Raw genomic sequence first — 14,345 nt, 5'->3', positions numbered from 1 at the left:
CCTCGACAGAACTGATTCTTGGCGACCCCTCTGGAATGACTGGTCATCTCATTATCTGCCGGGCAGATTTGAGCGGAAAAACTCATCATGGCTTATCGCGTCAGCTCCTTGCCCCTATCGAGAAAGGAAACGGGGGCTGCTGATAGGCCCCGGGTTTCGTCCCGTTGACATGACGGCTTCTCTTCGTCACGTCGCGTCGCAACTCCTCGATTGTCAGCGACCAATATTACGGCTGGAGACCGCGCCGTTGGACTCAAAGCTGCCTATTATAAAAAAAATGGACAGCATTAAGTAAATGAGGAATATTTACATCGAGATCTTCGACAAATGAGATAGGAGTCTCAAAGTTATATGTCACACGGGAAGTTGTACAAACTCGGGGGTAGGAGAAGGAAGATGAGAGGCAGAGGGCATTTTTTTTTTTTTTTAAATTTACCACTAGCCCCTTCATGGGCTATTAATTAAAATGGAGAATTTGCACGCAAATTTTTATTGCTTTATCTGAAAAGTGTGTATCCTTTGAGTAACCCAGAGAGTGCGAAAGAAGATAAATCACGTAAAATGTTGTGCGATACAGATGAGCAGTAACCCTTTCGTAATAGAAGTAAATACGTCACAACTTTCTCAACGTCGAAAATTGAGATTAACGGCCTCGTAATTTGGCTATCGATTCAATATTAAAGAGCAAAAGTGTGGCGTATCGTCTCAACGCCATTGCTTATAGTAAGCGTGAGAGGCTATATAGTGTTGAAAGTTTTCGTAATATTGATCAGGGTTGACAGTTGTTCTAATACAAATCGATTTGAATTTCCTGCGTCATTGAGCCTTGGCATGTCAGCGTATTCGTCAGTTGGCATCCACAAACTTTGTCAAAAGACTCCTCCACGAAATCTGTTTATCTTAAAAATAAAAGATAAAATCAATATAATTTGTTATTGATGTTTAATAAACGAATAAGAAAACCCATATTATGACGTCAGAAAGAGAAGCGTTGGATCACTTTTCATTTGTCACATTGATAGAAAAAACATTTCCACAAGCTAGGATTTCCTTGATGACCTTTTCCGGAAGTGTTAGCTGGTGATGAGCGTAGTTTTCTCCGTCCCCACCATCCAATCAAGGGAAATGACGTCATTGTAGCTATCACTAATGTATGTTGACATCATGATTGTTTGAAGAAATATGTTCTGAAATTATTTTTCCCCTGTTATTCGTTCTTTCCCGGATGAAAGAGCTTAGTGCCCACTAGAAAAAAAGTAGCTTGGATCTAGCGTCCAGACTCTTGAAAACAATGACAAGAAAACATACTCTTGATTCAATCGGATTTTTGCTTAAATCGAGAACCAATCCTCTTAATTTCGGCGGATTTCCTTTTGATCCAAGCAAAAATCCGATTAATCAAGAGTATTTTTTCTTGTCATGGTTTTCAAGAGTCGCTGGACTCTAGATCCGAGCGACTTTTTTTTCCATTGATGCAAACTTTGCCTTGGCAAATTTTACTTTTACTAAGAAACCATGAGGCATGCGTATCTATAAATTTCAAGGATTTTTTTTTCCTGACCACCTGCAAAAATCAGCAAAATTTTAACCAGAGGTGTCCTACGTCTGGAGGACGAAGACACTACATTGAAAATGGCTAATCGTAAAATAAAACTGTTGTTTCTGCAGTCAAAATTGTCAGCTCAGTGACCATTACATCGAAATTAGTTTGATCTCAATGGCAACTTGATTTCAAGAAAGTTCCGTGCTCAGAATCTAAGTTCATAAATTTAAATAAGTAAGAAAAATAGGAAAAAAACTTCACGAGCGTTAGTTTCGATCTCGGGCAAGAGGCAACCAGAGATAGCTTATAATAGAAATGTAAAGACTTTCCACCGCTATCTTCCGTGTAGCACAAACGTTATTTTTAGAAGCTGTTCAGATTTGCTTGATGATGACTGATGACCAAAGTGGCGAGCGCTCGGTCTCGCAAAATGGTCTAGTTTGACGAACTGCTCTGCAAATTTCTCGAGGCGACATTTATCTGGCATTTCAGGCCAACTTTATGCTCGTAGAACAGTTGCTCATCGAGAGTTATCAGGCGAAGAATAGCATTACTCTCTGAACTTACCTTTTGTCTTGCCCTAGTACATCATATTCGATTGAATAGTGCGGAGTCTCGCTAGGTAAAATTTATTCCAATTGGACCAGAAAGGAACAAAAAGGAAACAGAAAGGAACCAAGCCACATCAGCTATTGCCAAATTTAACTGGGCAATTTAATTTTTTACATGGAAACGGTTGTGCGAATTTTTGTGCAAATTTCAGTGAATTTTCTCCATAGTATAAATCAAATTCCTTAAAATGTTCAAAAGAATCCGCACAAACGTTCGCTCGTAAAAAATAAAATGCCATTGTTAAATTTGGCAATAGCTAACGTGGCTTGGTTCATTTCTGTTTAACGCAGTCCAAATAGGCATGGAGCTTCACTGAACATTCTATCAGGTTCCATCTCATCAGCCATCAACTAAAATCTAGCCCTCGAATGATCGAATTAAAGGCTGGTGGAAGGCACGGGACTTATTTAGAGCCATCTCGCAAGATGTGCTCAAAATGGACCGCGTTATGTACAAAGGAACCAAGCCACGCAGCGATTGCTAAAAATTGGGCAATTTAATTGTTTACATGAAAACGGTAGTGGAAATTTTTGTGCTAATTTCAATGAATTTTCTGCATAGTCCCGAGAAAATTCCTTAAAATTTTCAAAGGCATCCGCATACACATTTTCTTCTAAAAAATTGAATCGCCCAGTCGAATTTGACAATAGCTTATATGGTTTGGTTCCTCTCTACTAAACGCGGACCAAATAATTCATCAAGGACTTGAAATGCCGCGATTCAACGTTGCTAAAACGGAGATTCAGAACTTGAATTTAAAATTCACAACTACGAGATTCGAGCGTAAAAGCTAGTTTCTAACTTCAAAATAAAATTGACTTCATAATTCGTTGTCTTCTGGCAGCAATCTTATCATAAACACGTTAAAATTATTATATTGGACACTGGTACACCCGACACTTTCTCGCATGACCCTGGGCTTTCACTTATCGCACTCATTCCCCGCCCCTGCAAGTCTATTTTCAGCCTGTATGAAAATGTTCTCCCATAAAGTTGCAAAATGTCAAAAACGTGGTAACGTAGTAGCCACGTCACTCCCAAAGTCGCGTTAAGTCGCCCCATTTAAACCTATGGAAATGTATCGATTCTTGTAGGGGCCAGGTGCTCTGACAAGAATGGATTATTTAACATAGATTTAAATGGAGGAAATCCGGTGTTGCCAAATTGCTGGATCCGTCGCCGCCCTGTGATGAAAAAGCGTCATGACCTATCGCTACTGGAGCACTAATTAAGGGAGAAGGGGGTAGTTTGACGAGATTGATTTCCAATTTTTACGTTGGTATCTTCAACTTTGACTTCCTGTCCATCATTAAACCAGCAGGAGTCAGTAATTTACTTGCAGTGATCATTCTCGGTGCAAGGCCAAGTTGGCCAAATAGTAGGCGTGTCTAGCTCTAGATCGATAAGGGCCACGTTTCGAATCCCTGCAAAGACGACACATTTTCACGGAACTGACGAACGGGTCTGCTGAAACAGATTCTACTCAATCAAAGTCTGTGCATATTTTACGAGTATGTGGCTTATGAAGTGTAATATTACTATGGGTCGTCTAAATTGAAAAATTTTCAGAATTTTAATTTAAATAATATTTATTAACCACTCATCAAGGTATTTCACAAAATACCAGATAATTTTCAGTCATGACAGTGTTACGGTTTACAATATATTGAAATGGATAGAGTAGAATTCAAGATTGTGGGTTTGACTGTTTCAGGCTGAATCTGGTAAACAAAGATGCAAGTGTACACGATAGACTTCATGAGTTGACGACAGAACTGGCCAATAGGGAGGCCGAAACAATCCAACTGCGGTACCAGCTCGAGGAGGCTCAGAAACAACTCCTCAATCAAACTTGGGGAATGGATCGTAAGTTCTTTCGTTGCATCTTTTCATTGACTGTCTTGGTTACCAAGCCTCAATTTTAGGAGCGTTTTCCTAAAGAATCCACCTATATCACAGATCAATGTTTTTGTTACTGAGATTTAATCTCTCCCAAAAACATCAACGGTAGTCCGTAAGTCCGTAACATTGGATTAGCGTGTACATTAAACAAAACTTAGGTGCTTTTTTCCTATTCCTCGTAAATATTATTCTTAAAAAATATCGCACAATGATGTATAAACACCGTATGAAAAAAAAGGATGCTGACTCAACATTCTGAATGTAAAAAAGTGTGCGACAACTCACAATAAGCTGAGTTAACCGCCACAGCAGTTAGATTTACATCTTGACATTGCTATAGTAACTGTTGTGGCGGTTAACTCAGCGGTTTGTGAGTTGTCGCACACTTTTTTACATCCAGGATGTTAAGTCAGCATACTTTTTCGGTGAATTAGTTCTATTTCTATCTTTTTGATTTCAAGAATATGAACATTGATTTCGAATAAGTGCATTCGGTACCTCCGAGAAGTGAATAATGGACCACAAGACAAGGTACGAATTTAAGCAATCTGATACATGTTTCTTAACCAAAATTTCACGTAGAATACGATTCACACTACGAAAATTACCAAAATCAGCTTCTAACGAAGATATTAACGTTTTTATTTCGCACTGATTACGAGGAATTTGAACTGCCCGCTCACAAGAAACTCAAAGCTCTACGTGAGTCAAATCGCGCACTACAACGGTTTCAGCAAGCTTCTCAATCGAGCAATGTTCATTTTCCATCATGTGTTGTTCAAACTATTGGTAATTTGCTATAGCTGAGCCAAAGTGTAAAGATTGAAGTTGAAGATTTTTACATCGCAGAGACTGTCATGATAAACATTTAGCGCGCCATGTGAACCACGTAGAGCATTGAGTTTTCATGAGCGGATGGTTTGAATTCACGCATCAAGAATCATTAAATATCTTCGGAAGGAGTTGACTTCGGTCATTTTCGTCGTGCGTATCGTGTTCTACGTAACATTTTGGTTAAGAACCATGTATCAAAATGCTGAAATTCGTACCTTGTCTAGTGGTCCATTGCTCGGTTTCAATTCGATAAAATCAATATTTGACCCATTGATTCGCTCCTAGTGACGTTTCCAACCAGATTCTTACCTTCGAGCTCCACTCAATGGCAAGTTCCAAGTTTAAGTCATCGGGGTCATTTTTGCATCAGCCTCACGGCGCGTTACGCTAGCAATTGACCGTGACTGAAATCACGCTGGGAAAAAATCGATGCCAACTTAAATGTATCCGACAGCTTGAAGATTGTTTTTTTAAGGACATGTCGCAACCGCGCCTTGAAAGCCGTCAAAATTGAAGCTTGATGACTCATAATCCCTTTGAAAGGGGACCGCGAATCTGGGCGCGTCGAACGAGGTCAATTTTTGCCAATTGGGTTAATGTCACACGATTATATATAGATTAAAAAATAAACATGCGGATTAAAAGCGAGGATTTGAAAGTGTGCTGTAATTGTTTGACTCTTTTCATTGTTAAAGTGGCTCTCTCGTAGCGACGACTGCTCAAAAAACTTTTGAGAACTAGCACGTATCAACCGAAAAGTTGTATTCAATAAATAATCAAGTCCTCCGTTTTTTTGGAAAACTTTCAGTAATGACCTCAATTTTTTTTTTTTTTTTTTTTTTTTTTTTTTTTTTTTTTTAAATGTCACATGATTATATATAGATTAAAAAATAAACATGCGGATTAAAAGCGAGGATTTGAAAGTGTGCTGTAATTATTTGACTCTTTAATTGTTAAAGTGGCTCGACTGCTCAAAAAACTTTTGAGAACTAGCACGTATTAACCGAAAAGTTGTATTCAATAATTTTTTTTTTTTTTTTTTAACATTGAAGAATTCCTTCTTTGAAATTAAGAAAGGTCCGGGACATATTCGTCGTCTGCCTGACATAAGGGCGTAACTACACTCTGCAATGAACCGTGTCCTCCAGGGCCGGATTTAAGGGGTGGTAACATGGGCCACAGCCCATGGCGGCAAATTTAGGGGGCGGCGAATGTTGCAATTTTTTTAAATGTAGGTATAAAAAAAATCAGACCCAGAAAAAAAATTACAAACGAGAAAAGGCGACAAAATCTCTCAGTTCCTAAAAGTTAAAGTACAGTGATTTCTAATTTGTTCGTCTTTCGGTGATACAAAATACAGCGCCATTCATTAGTCTAGTTGAGAGAGAAACCGAACACGCCATTTGGCCTGGAGCGGCGCGGCGCAGAGAGCAATGATGACGAGGACTTGAGATGGAAAGAAGAAGCCCTCGGCGCGCCGGTCAGCATGAAACACATATTAGTGCCTACAAGACTCCATGAATACCTTACGCATTGCATCAAACGTAGTGCGGTCAGCAGCGGTCGGCGTGAAACGCATAGCGCCTTCAAGACTGCATGAATACTTCACGCATTGCGTCAAAAACAGTGCGGTCGGCGTGAAACGCATAGCGCCTACAAGACTGTAGGGATACTTCACGCATTGCGCCAAACACAGTGCGGTTGGCGCGGTGGCAAAAATTAAAATTATTAAACCACATTCATGTTAATTCTTTCATAATTTTTTCGCTCGTTTCTTGTAAATGACAGGCCTTGTCCACACAGGGATAGGTTTACGGGACTTAACTTTCGCGCAAAATTCCGTGAACTTTTGCTAGTGTTGACAGGGCTTTCACAAAAAATGTGCCAAACACGAGTAAACGCGTCTTATGCACCCGATTAACACACACGGATGTGTCATCAGAAAATCCAGAGATCCATATGACCTCAATTTCGGGTCCCATGCACGAAGTTTAGGTCATATGGATCTCTGAAGTTTTCAGATTGAGCATCTGAACTCTTTAGATCTAGCTGTCAAAGTTCGGATCACACATATGAAACCCGAAAAACTTCGGTTCTCATATCTGAAGTCCTTTTGATGTAAGAACTGAAGTTTCAGATGTGTGATCCGAACCTCGACAGCTCGACCTAAAGTGTTCAGATGCTCAATCTGAAAACTTCATAGATCCATATGACCTCAACTTCGGGTCCCATGCACGAAGTTTAGGTCATATGGATCTCTGAAGTTTTCAGATTGAGCATCTGAACACTTTAGATCTAGCTGTCGAGGTTCGGATCACACATCTGAAACCCGAAAAACTTTGGTTCTCACATCTAAAGTACTTCAGATGTAAGAACTGAAGTTTCAGATGTGTAGTCCGAGCCTCAACAGCTAGATCTATAGTGTTCAGATGCTCAATCCGAAAACTTCAGAGATCCATATGACCTAAACTTCGGGTCCCACGCACTAGATTTTTTTCTCCGTGTTATTGCTCTCTTCGGTACAACGCCTGTATTGTTTCGGAAAAATTGCCCGGTTCACAGTGCAAAGAGGGTTGAACGGATGAAAGCATGCGGAAGGAGAGTCTCTGGGCGCGTTAAGCCGTCTGCAGCGTCGCAAGTGCAATGTTGTCTCGGGCTTGGTAATTTGCCAGCAGTGATAGCGCGTCCGCGGCGAAGCTTAGAGGCTTCAAGTTCAACAGCCGGGGCCGCGGCTTATTGCTCCAATTTGGTTCGTCTTATTTTCAGGCCCACCTCAAGCTCCCAACCTCAACTCACTCACTGTCCGCGGACGTGTGGGATACATCCACAGACACGAGAAACTATTCGTCTTAGCGGATTCCCCTTCGTACAATTATACATGACATCGATTACAATAAAGCAACAATGTAAAGTAAGATAACGACGGTGAAACTACCAAACCACGTATCTCGGTTTGCGACGTCGCAGACTTCCTGTCATACTTTATTTTTTAAATGAAAAACTACTTAACATCCAGTCTTGAAAATTTTTGTGATTTTTCCTCGTTGTGCGGAGAAAATTCTGTGAAAATTTCAAGGAATGATATTGATTTGGTCTACTTCAAAAAAATAAAATGTGAGCGTAGATTTTTAAACACCGCAAACGAGATACGTGGTTTGGTAGTTTCACCGTCGATAAGTACTGGCAAATGAGATTAGTATACAACTCGTCGTCTTCATCACGAAAGAACGTAACTCCATTACATTGATGCCAAACTCCCCCTCGCAAATTGTATTTTTACTGAGAGAATCTTGAGAATTATTAACTGAAAATTTCACTGATTTTTCTTTAGCTTTCATGCAAAAATCAGACACATTTTGGATAAAAGTCGCACAGGTACACTTTGTAAAATAAATTAAATGTTTGAGTCGATTTGGCAACATTGGTATGGAGTTAAGTTCCTTCGTCCGGGAGACGACAAACTGTGGAGTGCCACTGAACATCTCTGCCGTGCTAAGGAAGAACGCCGTATGAAACTTCAATTTTGCAAAATTTCGTATATTCAAACACGACTTCCCCGGTAAACTTATGAATATTTTTCTTCCAATTTTTCGAATAGATTTGTTCGCAATTTCACCTAAAGTTTCTGAAAATTTCGAGGAAAAATATTCATAGCTTTCCTAAAAAATAAACATTTTTTTTCGAAGGCAATTTGACAACTCTCGAATGTTCATACGGCGTTTTTCCTTAGCACGGCAGAGCTGTGGATTACCACTATTTTAAACTAATTTTCAAGAGAGAGAGGAGGAATTACAGTTTTTTATATCATCGGCTTAAAGTAAAGGTGGCAGTTAGGAACGTGTGGAGTGGACTGTTTCGAGAGAGTTTCAGATTAGAATAGGTTTTATTCCCCTTCATTTTACGATATAGGCAATATGAGCTCCTAAGGGCACCAATAGTGGTATTTAACTCGAAGACGCAGATTGTATAGGACTCCTCGCGTATGTCAGATAAAGACGAAATCAGCAGTGTATGGGCAAAGAAAAAAAAGAAGAGGGGTGGAGGATTAGAAAGGAGAGAAATGAGAAAGAAGAAGAGGAAGATGAAACAGATAAAGAAAAAGGGAGAAAATTTCGGTTTACAACGTTGCAGATTTCTATTCCTATTTTATTTATTAAAATAATAACTGGAAAGATTTAAATCAAAAAGGACTATATCCATTATGACACGAGCCCCATGTTTTGCACTTATTCTGCCGTGCTAAGGAAGAACGCCGTATGAACATTCGAGAATTGCCAAATTTCACCGAGTAAAACATGTATTTTTGAAGAAAGGTATGTGTATTTTTCCTTGAAATTTTCCGATATTTTAGATTAAATTGGGGACAACATTGTCTGCAAAATTGGAAGAAAAATATTCAGAATTTTCGCAGGAAATTACTTGGTTATTAAAAGAAATTTGGCAACGCCTGAAGGTTCTTACGGCGTTTTTCCTCAGTACGGCAGTATTATTCTTATGGATCTCAGGACCCAAGTCAGGATGAATATATTTCCTTTTGTTTTAAAATACGTCCAACTAATCATGGTGATTGCTCAAAATGTGAGATGATTTTCCCTCATTTTTTAAAGAATAAATCTTGAAAACCTCCTGGGGAAATAACCGGTAATATTCGTTTGAAAAATTAAGAGGGACCGGAAATTAGTATGCATTGTAATCGAGATCGTGGTTTTACCATCGATACGTCGTTTTTACAAAAAACGACTTCATTCTCCCTCTTTCTGTAAACATTGTTATTTTGCGGCTCCTACACCAGTGATTCAATTTTGTTTGGGGGTATTTTGTACCCCCTGGCACCCCCATAATAGTTTGGTTCCCACTTTATTAGTTTAGATCATAGCCTGCCGGTAGTCATCTTTGCTGAGCAATTATTGTTGTTTCTTTTGTCTTCATATCAATACTTCAGTAGTTTAGCATAATTTTTTATGAGTTCTTTAATTAGTGAACTGCTACTAGAGTTTTCACTAAAGTCGTTTGATCACTAATTATTAATTTTTGAGGATTTATGGGAGGATCATGGCTTGGTAGAATTTTTAAGACGGGACATGCGGTTATAGCGTTTTGGGACGAATCCAAATGTTAATCCCTTTCTTAAGCTTCCTACGGTCCTACATTGTACCCTTGGACCCAAGTTACTCCAAAAACTTGTTCACGAAAGTGGATGGATGCAACAATGATGGAAGACGCCCAAAACTAAATTACACGTTGGATTTCGTTCAAATTGTTAACAACATCCCACTTATCGACGGTGAAACTACCAAACCAAGTATCTCGGTTTGCGACGTCGCAGACTTCCTGTCATACTTTATTTTTTGAATGAAAAACTACTTAACGTCCAGTCTAGAAAATTTCTGTGATTTTTCCTCTTCGTGCGAAGAAAATTCTGTGAAAATTTCGAGGAATGATATTGATTTGGTCTACTTCAAAAAAATAAAATGTGAGCGTAGATTTTTAAACACCGCAAACGAGATACGTGGTTTGGTAGTTTCACCGTCGTTATGTAAATTCGATTCTTGCCATCAAAAAACTCAATTTGCGGACACTGCAAGTCAAGAGCATTATGCACGCAATTTTTTGTTGAATTTGGAAATAATGTTGCCGAAACCTCTGTCTTGATAAGAAGAAATGTCTCATGAAGTTTCAGACGTTGCTAAATCTTGGTCTTCCCTTTATAAGTAGTTTATCGCAAATTCGAATGTTAAATTTAGCAACAAGTTTCACAAACCTCTTAGGAGCACTTTTTGTGATCTTGAGAGAATTGAGAACAGGGGTAACATGTTAATAATACTTTTTTCGCGAAATTTATATTTTTTATGTTTCATTAGTAGTTTATGGACGTCATTTTTACGTTTCTTATATTCCTTCGATTTTCCATTTTTACTGCGATGGAGTCCTCCATCCTGATGCTAAAGACGGTTTTAAGTGACTTTTTCCAAACAAAAATCGCTCAACATAATCATGCATGAAACCCCTCAACTATAACAAGTATGTATTCTATCGAGCACTTACAAACAAGAGGCCTTCTTTTTATTTAGTCCCTATCACTTTATCCGTTTTTCGTTTTGTTAATATTTCATTTAATTTTTTTAACGCGACGAGGAGAGTAAATACAAATCCGTCGGAGATTTGGGATTGTGACACTATCGGTATGTCAACAACTGGGCACTTTGATAACGCCATTGTGACAAATGGCTTGAAGCTTGTCAGACAATGAGACGATAAGCATCTTGCCGTGGAGTTGTCACGCGCTAAAGTCCCGGAACATCGCCTTTTTCACACAACCCTTAATAAGGCCGGAAGAAGATATTGCAACAGCTTTTTTGACACTTTTGAACCGACAGTCTGTCTTTCTAAAGTCTCTGATAAATGACAGCTTAAAAAAAATGCAATCTTATCTTCAGGGAAGTCTGTTAAAATGAGTCATATTTTAACTGACATATTTCAACCCCAGCCTTCTCTTAGCCTCGCACTAGACCAACACAACTTGATGGCAAACCTCCAAAATCAAGTATCTCTGTTGTAATTTTTTAAAATTTTCTTGAACACATTATTTTTTCAAAGAAAGAGAGCAAATGGACAATTTGGCTTGAAATTTTTACAGTATGACAAAAAAAAACCCGATTTATTTTTTAGTCACAATGTTGATTTGTATGTTTCGTACAAAAAATGGAACACGTGCGGAAATTGTGAAGCGTTGCAATGGAGATAAATGGTTTTAAGGCCGAACCATCGCGCAATTTTTTAATAAGTAATTGAATGTTCCTAGTTCAACGTGTGTCTAACGAAAGTTATAACTCAGCGGCATTAAGAGATGGTCTAGGTCGTTAAATTTTTTTAGACGCCCGTTGAAATGAGATGGCTGCTGGAAAATAAACCTCTCTCATTCCATGGCTCAAAATATCTCGCGTTACTGCTCCTTATTGCCATGAATTCCTTAATGATCATCATAGGCGTAGCTAGGCCATTTTGCTGGGGGGGGGCCTGGCCCCCCACCACCGGGGGGTCTGGGGGGTATGGAATACCCCCCAGGTCAGCGGGGGGTCCGGGGGGCCTCCCCCGGAAAATTTTTGAAATTTTAACTCTATTTGAGCGCATCTCGAGGCACTTGTGGCGTTAATCTTCCTTCAATTTCTGCATAAAATTCACCCAGTTTTATGCATTTTAAGGTTAAAATACTTTGAAATTGTTGCATTCAACAGGTTATTCCATTTATTTTCTCACTTTTAACCACTCATTTGTGTGAAAATTGCGAAATAAATGTTTAGTGAATGTTTAGTGGCATCCTCTCACGGGCCACGGCGACAGAGACTTACCGTTAAAGATGGTGTTTTTGCACCATCCAGAATTTCTGGGGGGGGCCAGATGATACTATTTCCAATTTTGGGGGGGCCAGGCCCCCCCTGGCCCCCCCCTTCCTACGCCACTGATGATCATGATATGAGTGTTGCATTCATCAATTCCACAGACCAACGCACGTTAAGCGAATGAACGACTTCCCTCTTTTTAAACATAGTCTGGTCTGCACACATGCTAAATGCGTTTAATTATCATCAAGAATAAAGGCACCAAGGAAAAGTAGGGACGAACTAAACAAATTGTGCGAACATGTTCATTAGGATCATTTTTTCAAACAAGTGTCTATGCTAATATAAAGGAACATCTGACGAAACTGCTAAAAAGTACTACTGCTCCTAAGCCGCCCACATTGCCTATCGAGATATTGAAGGCGAACGGGTCGGGACAATTTAGAAACAATGTGAGTGAAGTATTGTAGTATACTAGTATAGTATGAAGTATAGTAGTGAAGTAAGTGAAGTCCCCAAATGGCATAGGGGGCTTCTAATTATTATCGCGCTCCTAACATTTTCGATGCTAATCTGCCCGAAGTATCAAACTGCTACAACTGTGAGTGAATCAAGTTAACGTAGCTGAAATGCAGCGAGCAACTATTACTGCTTCTAATCCGGTAACGTTGCCTTTCACGATATTGAAGGCGCACTGGTTGGAATAAGTTAGAAACAATGTAAGTGCATTAGTCCCCAAATGGCATGAGGGGCCTCGAATCATCATCGCCTCCCAACCCTCTTGATGCTAATCCGCCCCTGATCAATACGTAGGTCTAAACAATTCTAAGACCTTATGAGTTTAGCTTTTGTAACGTAAAATGTTTACAATGACGTCAACTGAATAGAGGGTCCACATTGTACTTGATGAGATTTTATTTGGACACTCTAAATAATTTTCAAACTGAGGATTCTTGGGACTCCCCTCTCCCATCGAGTGAACTCATTTTTTAGTGTATTTTCCGAAGGAAAAATACACTATTGCGTTTTCCCTCATTTCTTTTTCATCTTGTTACTTTTTTCTACATACATACAAGTCGCTTTACAGCACTCCCTCGCGCTCTACGACTCCTAACCTCCACTGCTCTCTTTCAAACCACAAATCTTGGGGGATTGAGCACCTCAACATTTCTGCTTCAATCCCGTCCCTCCAACCTTTCATTGGGCGCCCTCTGCGTCTTCTCCCAGGAGGAACCCAGTCAAGGACCTTCTTCGGCAACCTGTCTCCTGCCATTCTCTGGACATGACCATACCAGATGAGTTGTTTTGTCATAATGTCATGCACGATGGTCTGCTTGGCATCCATGATATCCCGTACCGTCTCATTCCTGACGCGATCCTTTCTGGAAATACCAGCGGATCTACGCCAGAAGTCCATCTCTGTTGCCTCAAAAACCTCCCGGGTCCGCTGTTTCATCGGCCATACTTCACACCCGTAGGTTACTATGCTCTTGACAATCGCTTTGTAAATCCTCCTTTTGTTCTCTTTGGAGATCCTTTGGTCCCAAAGGACTCCATTTAACATTTTTCATTTTCCATTTTTCTACCTTTGGTAAATATATGCTGCTATGACCCTCGACGAGATTTTTAAGTGTCAGTTTTGGTTAGAGTCGAAGATTTTTCCTATTTCTAGGTCCTCTCGATTTTTGTCGTCGAGTGCTAGTATTTGGCCCAATGTGAGTCGAGTGCACTTACGTTTTTTTGATGGATGGGCAGCTGGGACTAGCTGTCGGAAAGAGAAAACCGTTTATTTCTTACGCATGAGTTGAACTTTGAATTTTTCAGTGTGACCAGTGTTTTATAGATACATGATTTTTTGATGAGAGAAGTAACCCATCATGGTGTTTGATTTATGACCCAGTCTAGTTCTGACGTGCTAAAGAAGAGCGCCTAATGAGCCGTCAGACGTTGCCATTCTTCTAATTAATTATAAAGTAATACTTTTTCCGCGAACTTGTGGACATTTGTATTCCAATTTTTCAGGGACTTTAATCTTCAATTCTACCTGAAGTTTTTGAAAATTTTGAAGAATATGATCTTTATCTTTCATAGAGGGATCAGAGGGAGGGGGGATG

At 39.5% G+C, this 14,345-nt stretch overlaps 1 protein-coding gene across 2 annotated transcripts in view; it reads left to right on the top strand.

The window, feature by feature from the left end:
• LOC109030116 (uncharacterized) overlaps window positions 1-14,345 on the top strand; it is a 43,395-nt gene that overhangs the window by 12,618 nt on the left and 16,432 nt on the right. For both annotated transcript variants that reach the window (XM_019040920.2, XM_019040918.2), the window contains exon 3: window positions 3,870-4,021. In XM_019040920.2, the coding sequence (XP_018896465.2) occupies window positions 3,870-4,021 (152 nt within the window). The remainder of the gene's footprint in view (window positions 1-3,869; window positions 4,022-14,345) is intronic.

The sequence above is a fragment of the Bemisia tabaci genome, chromosome 2 (genome assembly GCF_918797505.1).
Source record: "Bemisia tabaci chromosome 2, PGI_BMITA_v3".
NCBI classification, from domain to species: Eukaryota; Metazoa; Arthropoda; class Insecta; order Hemiptera; family Aleyrodidae; genus Bemisia; species Bemisia tabaci.
Note: the sequence above shows the minus strand (reverse complement) of the source record. Positions and strands in the feature narration are given on the sequence as shown.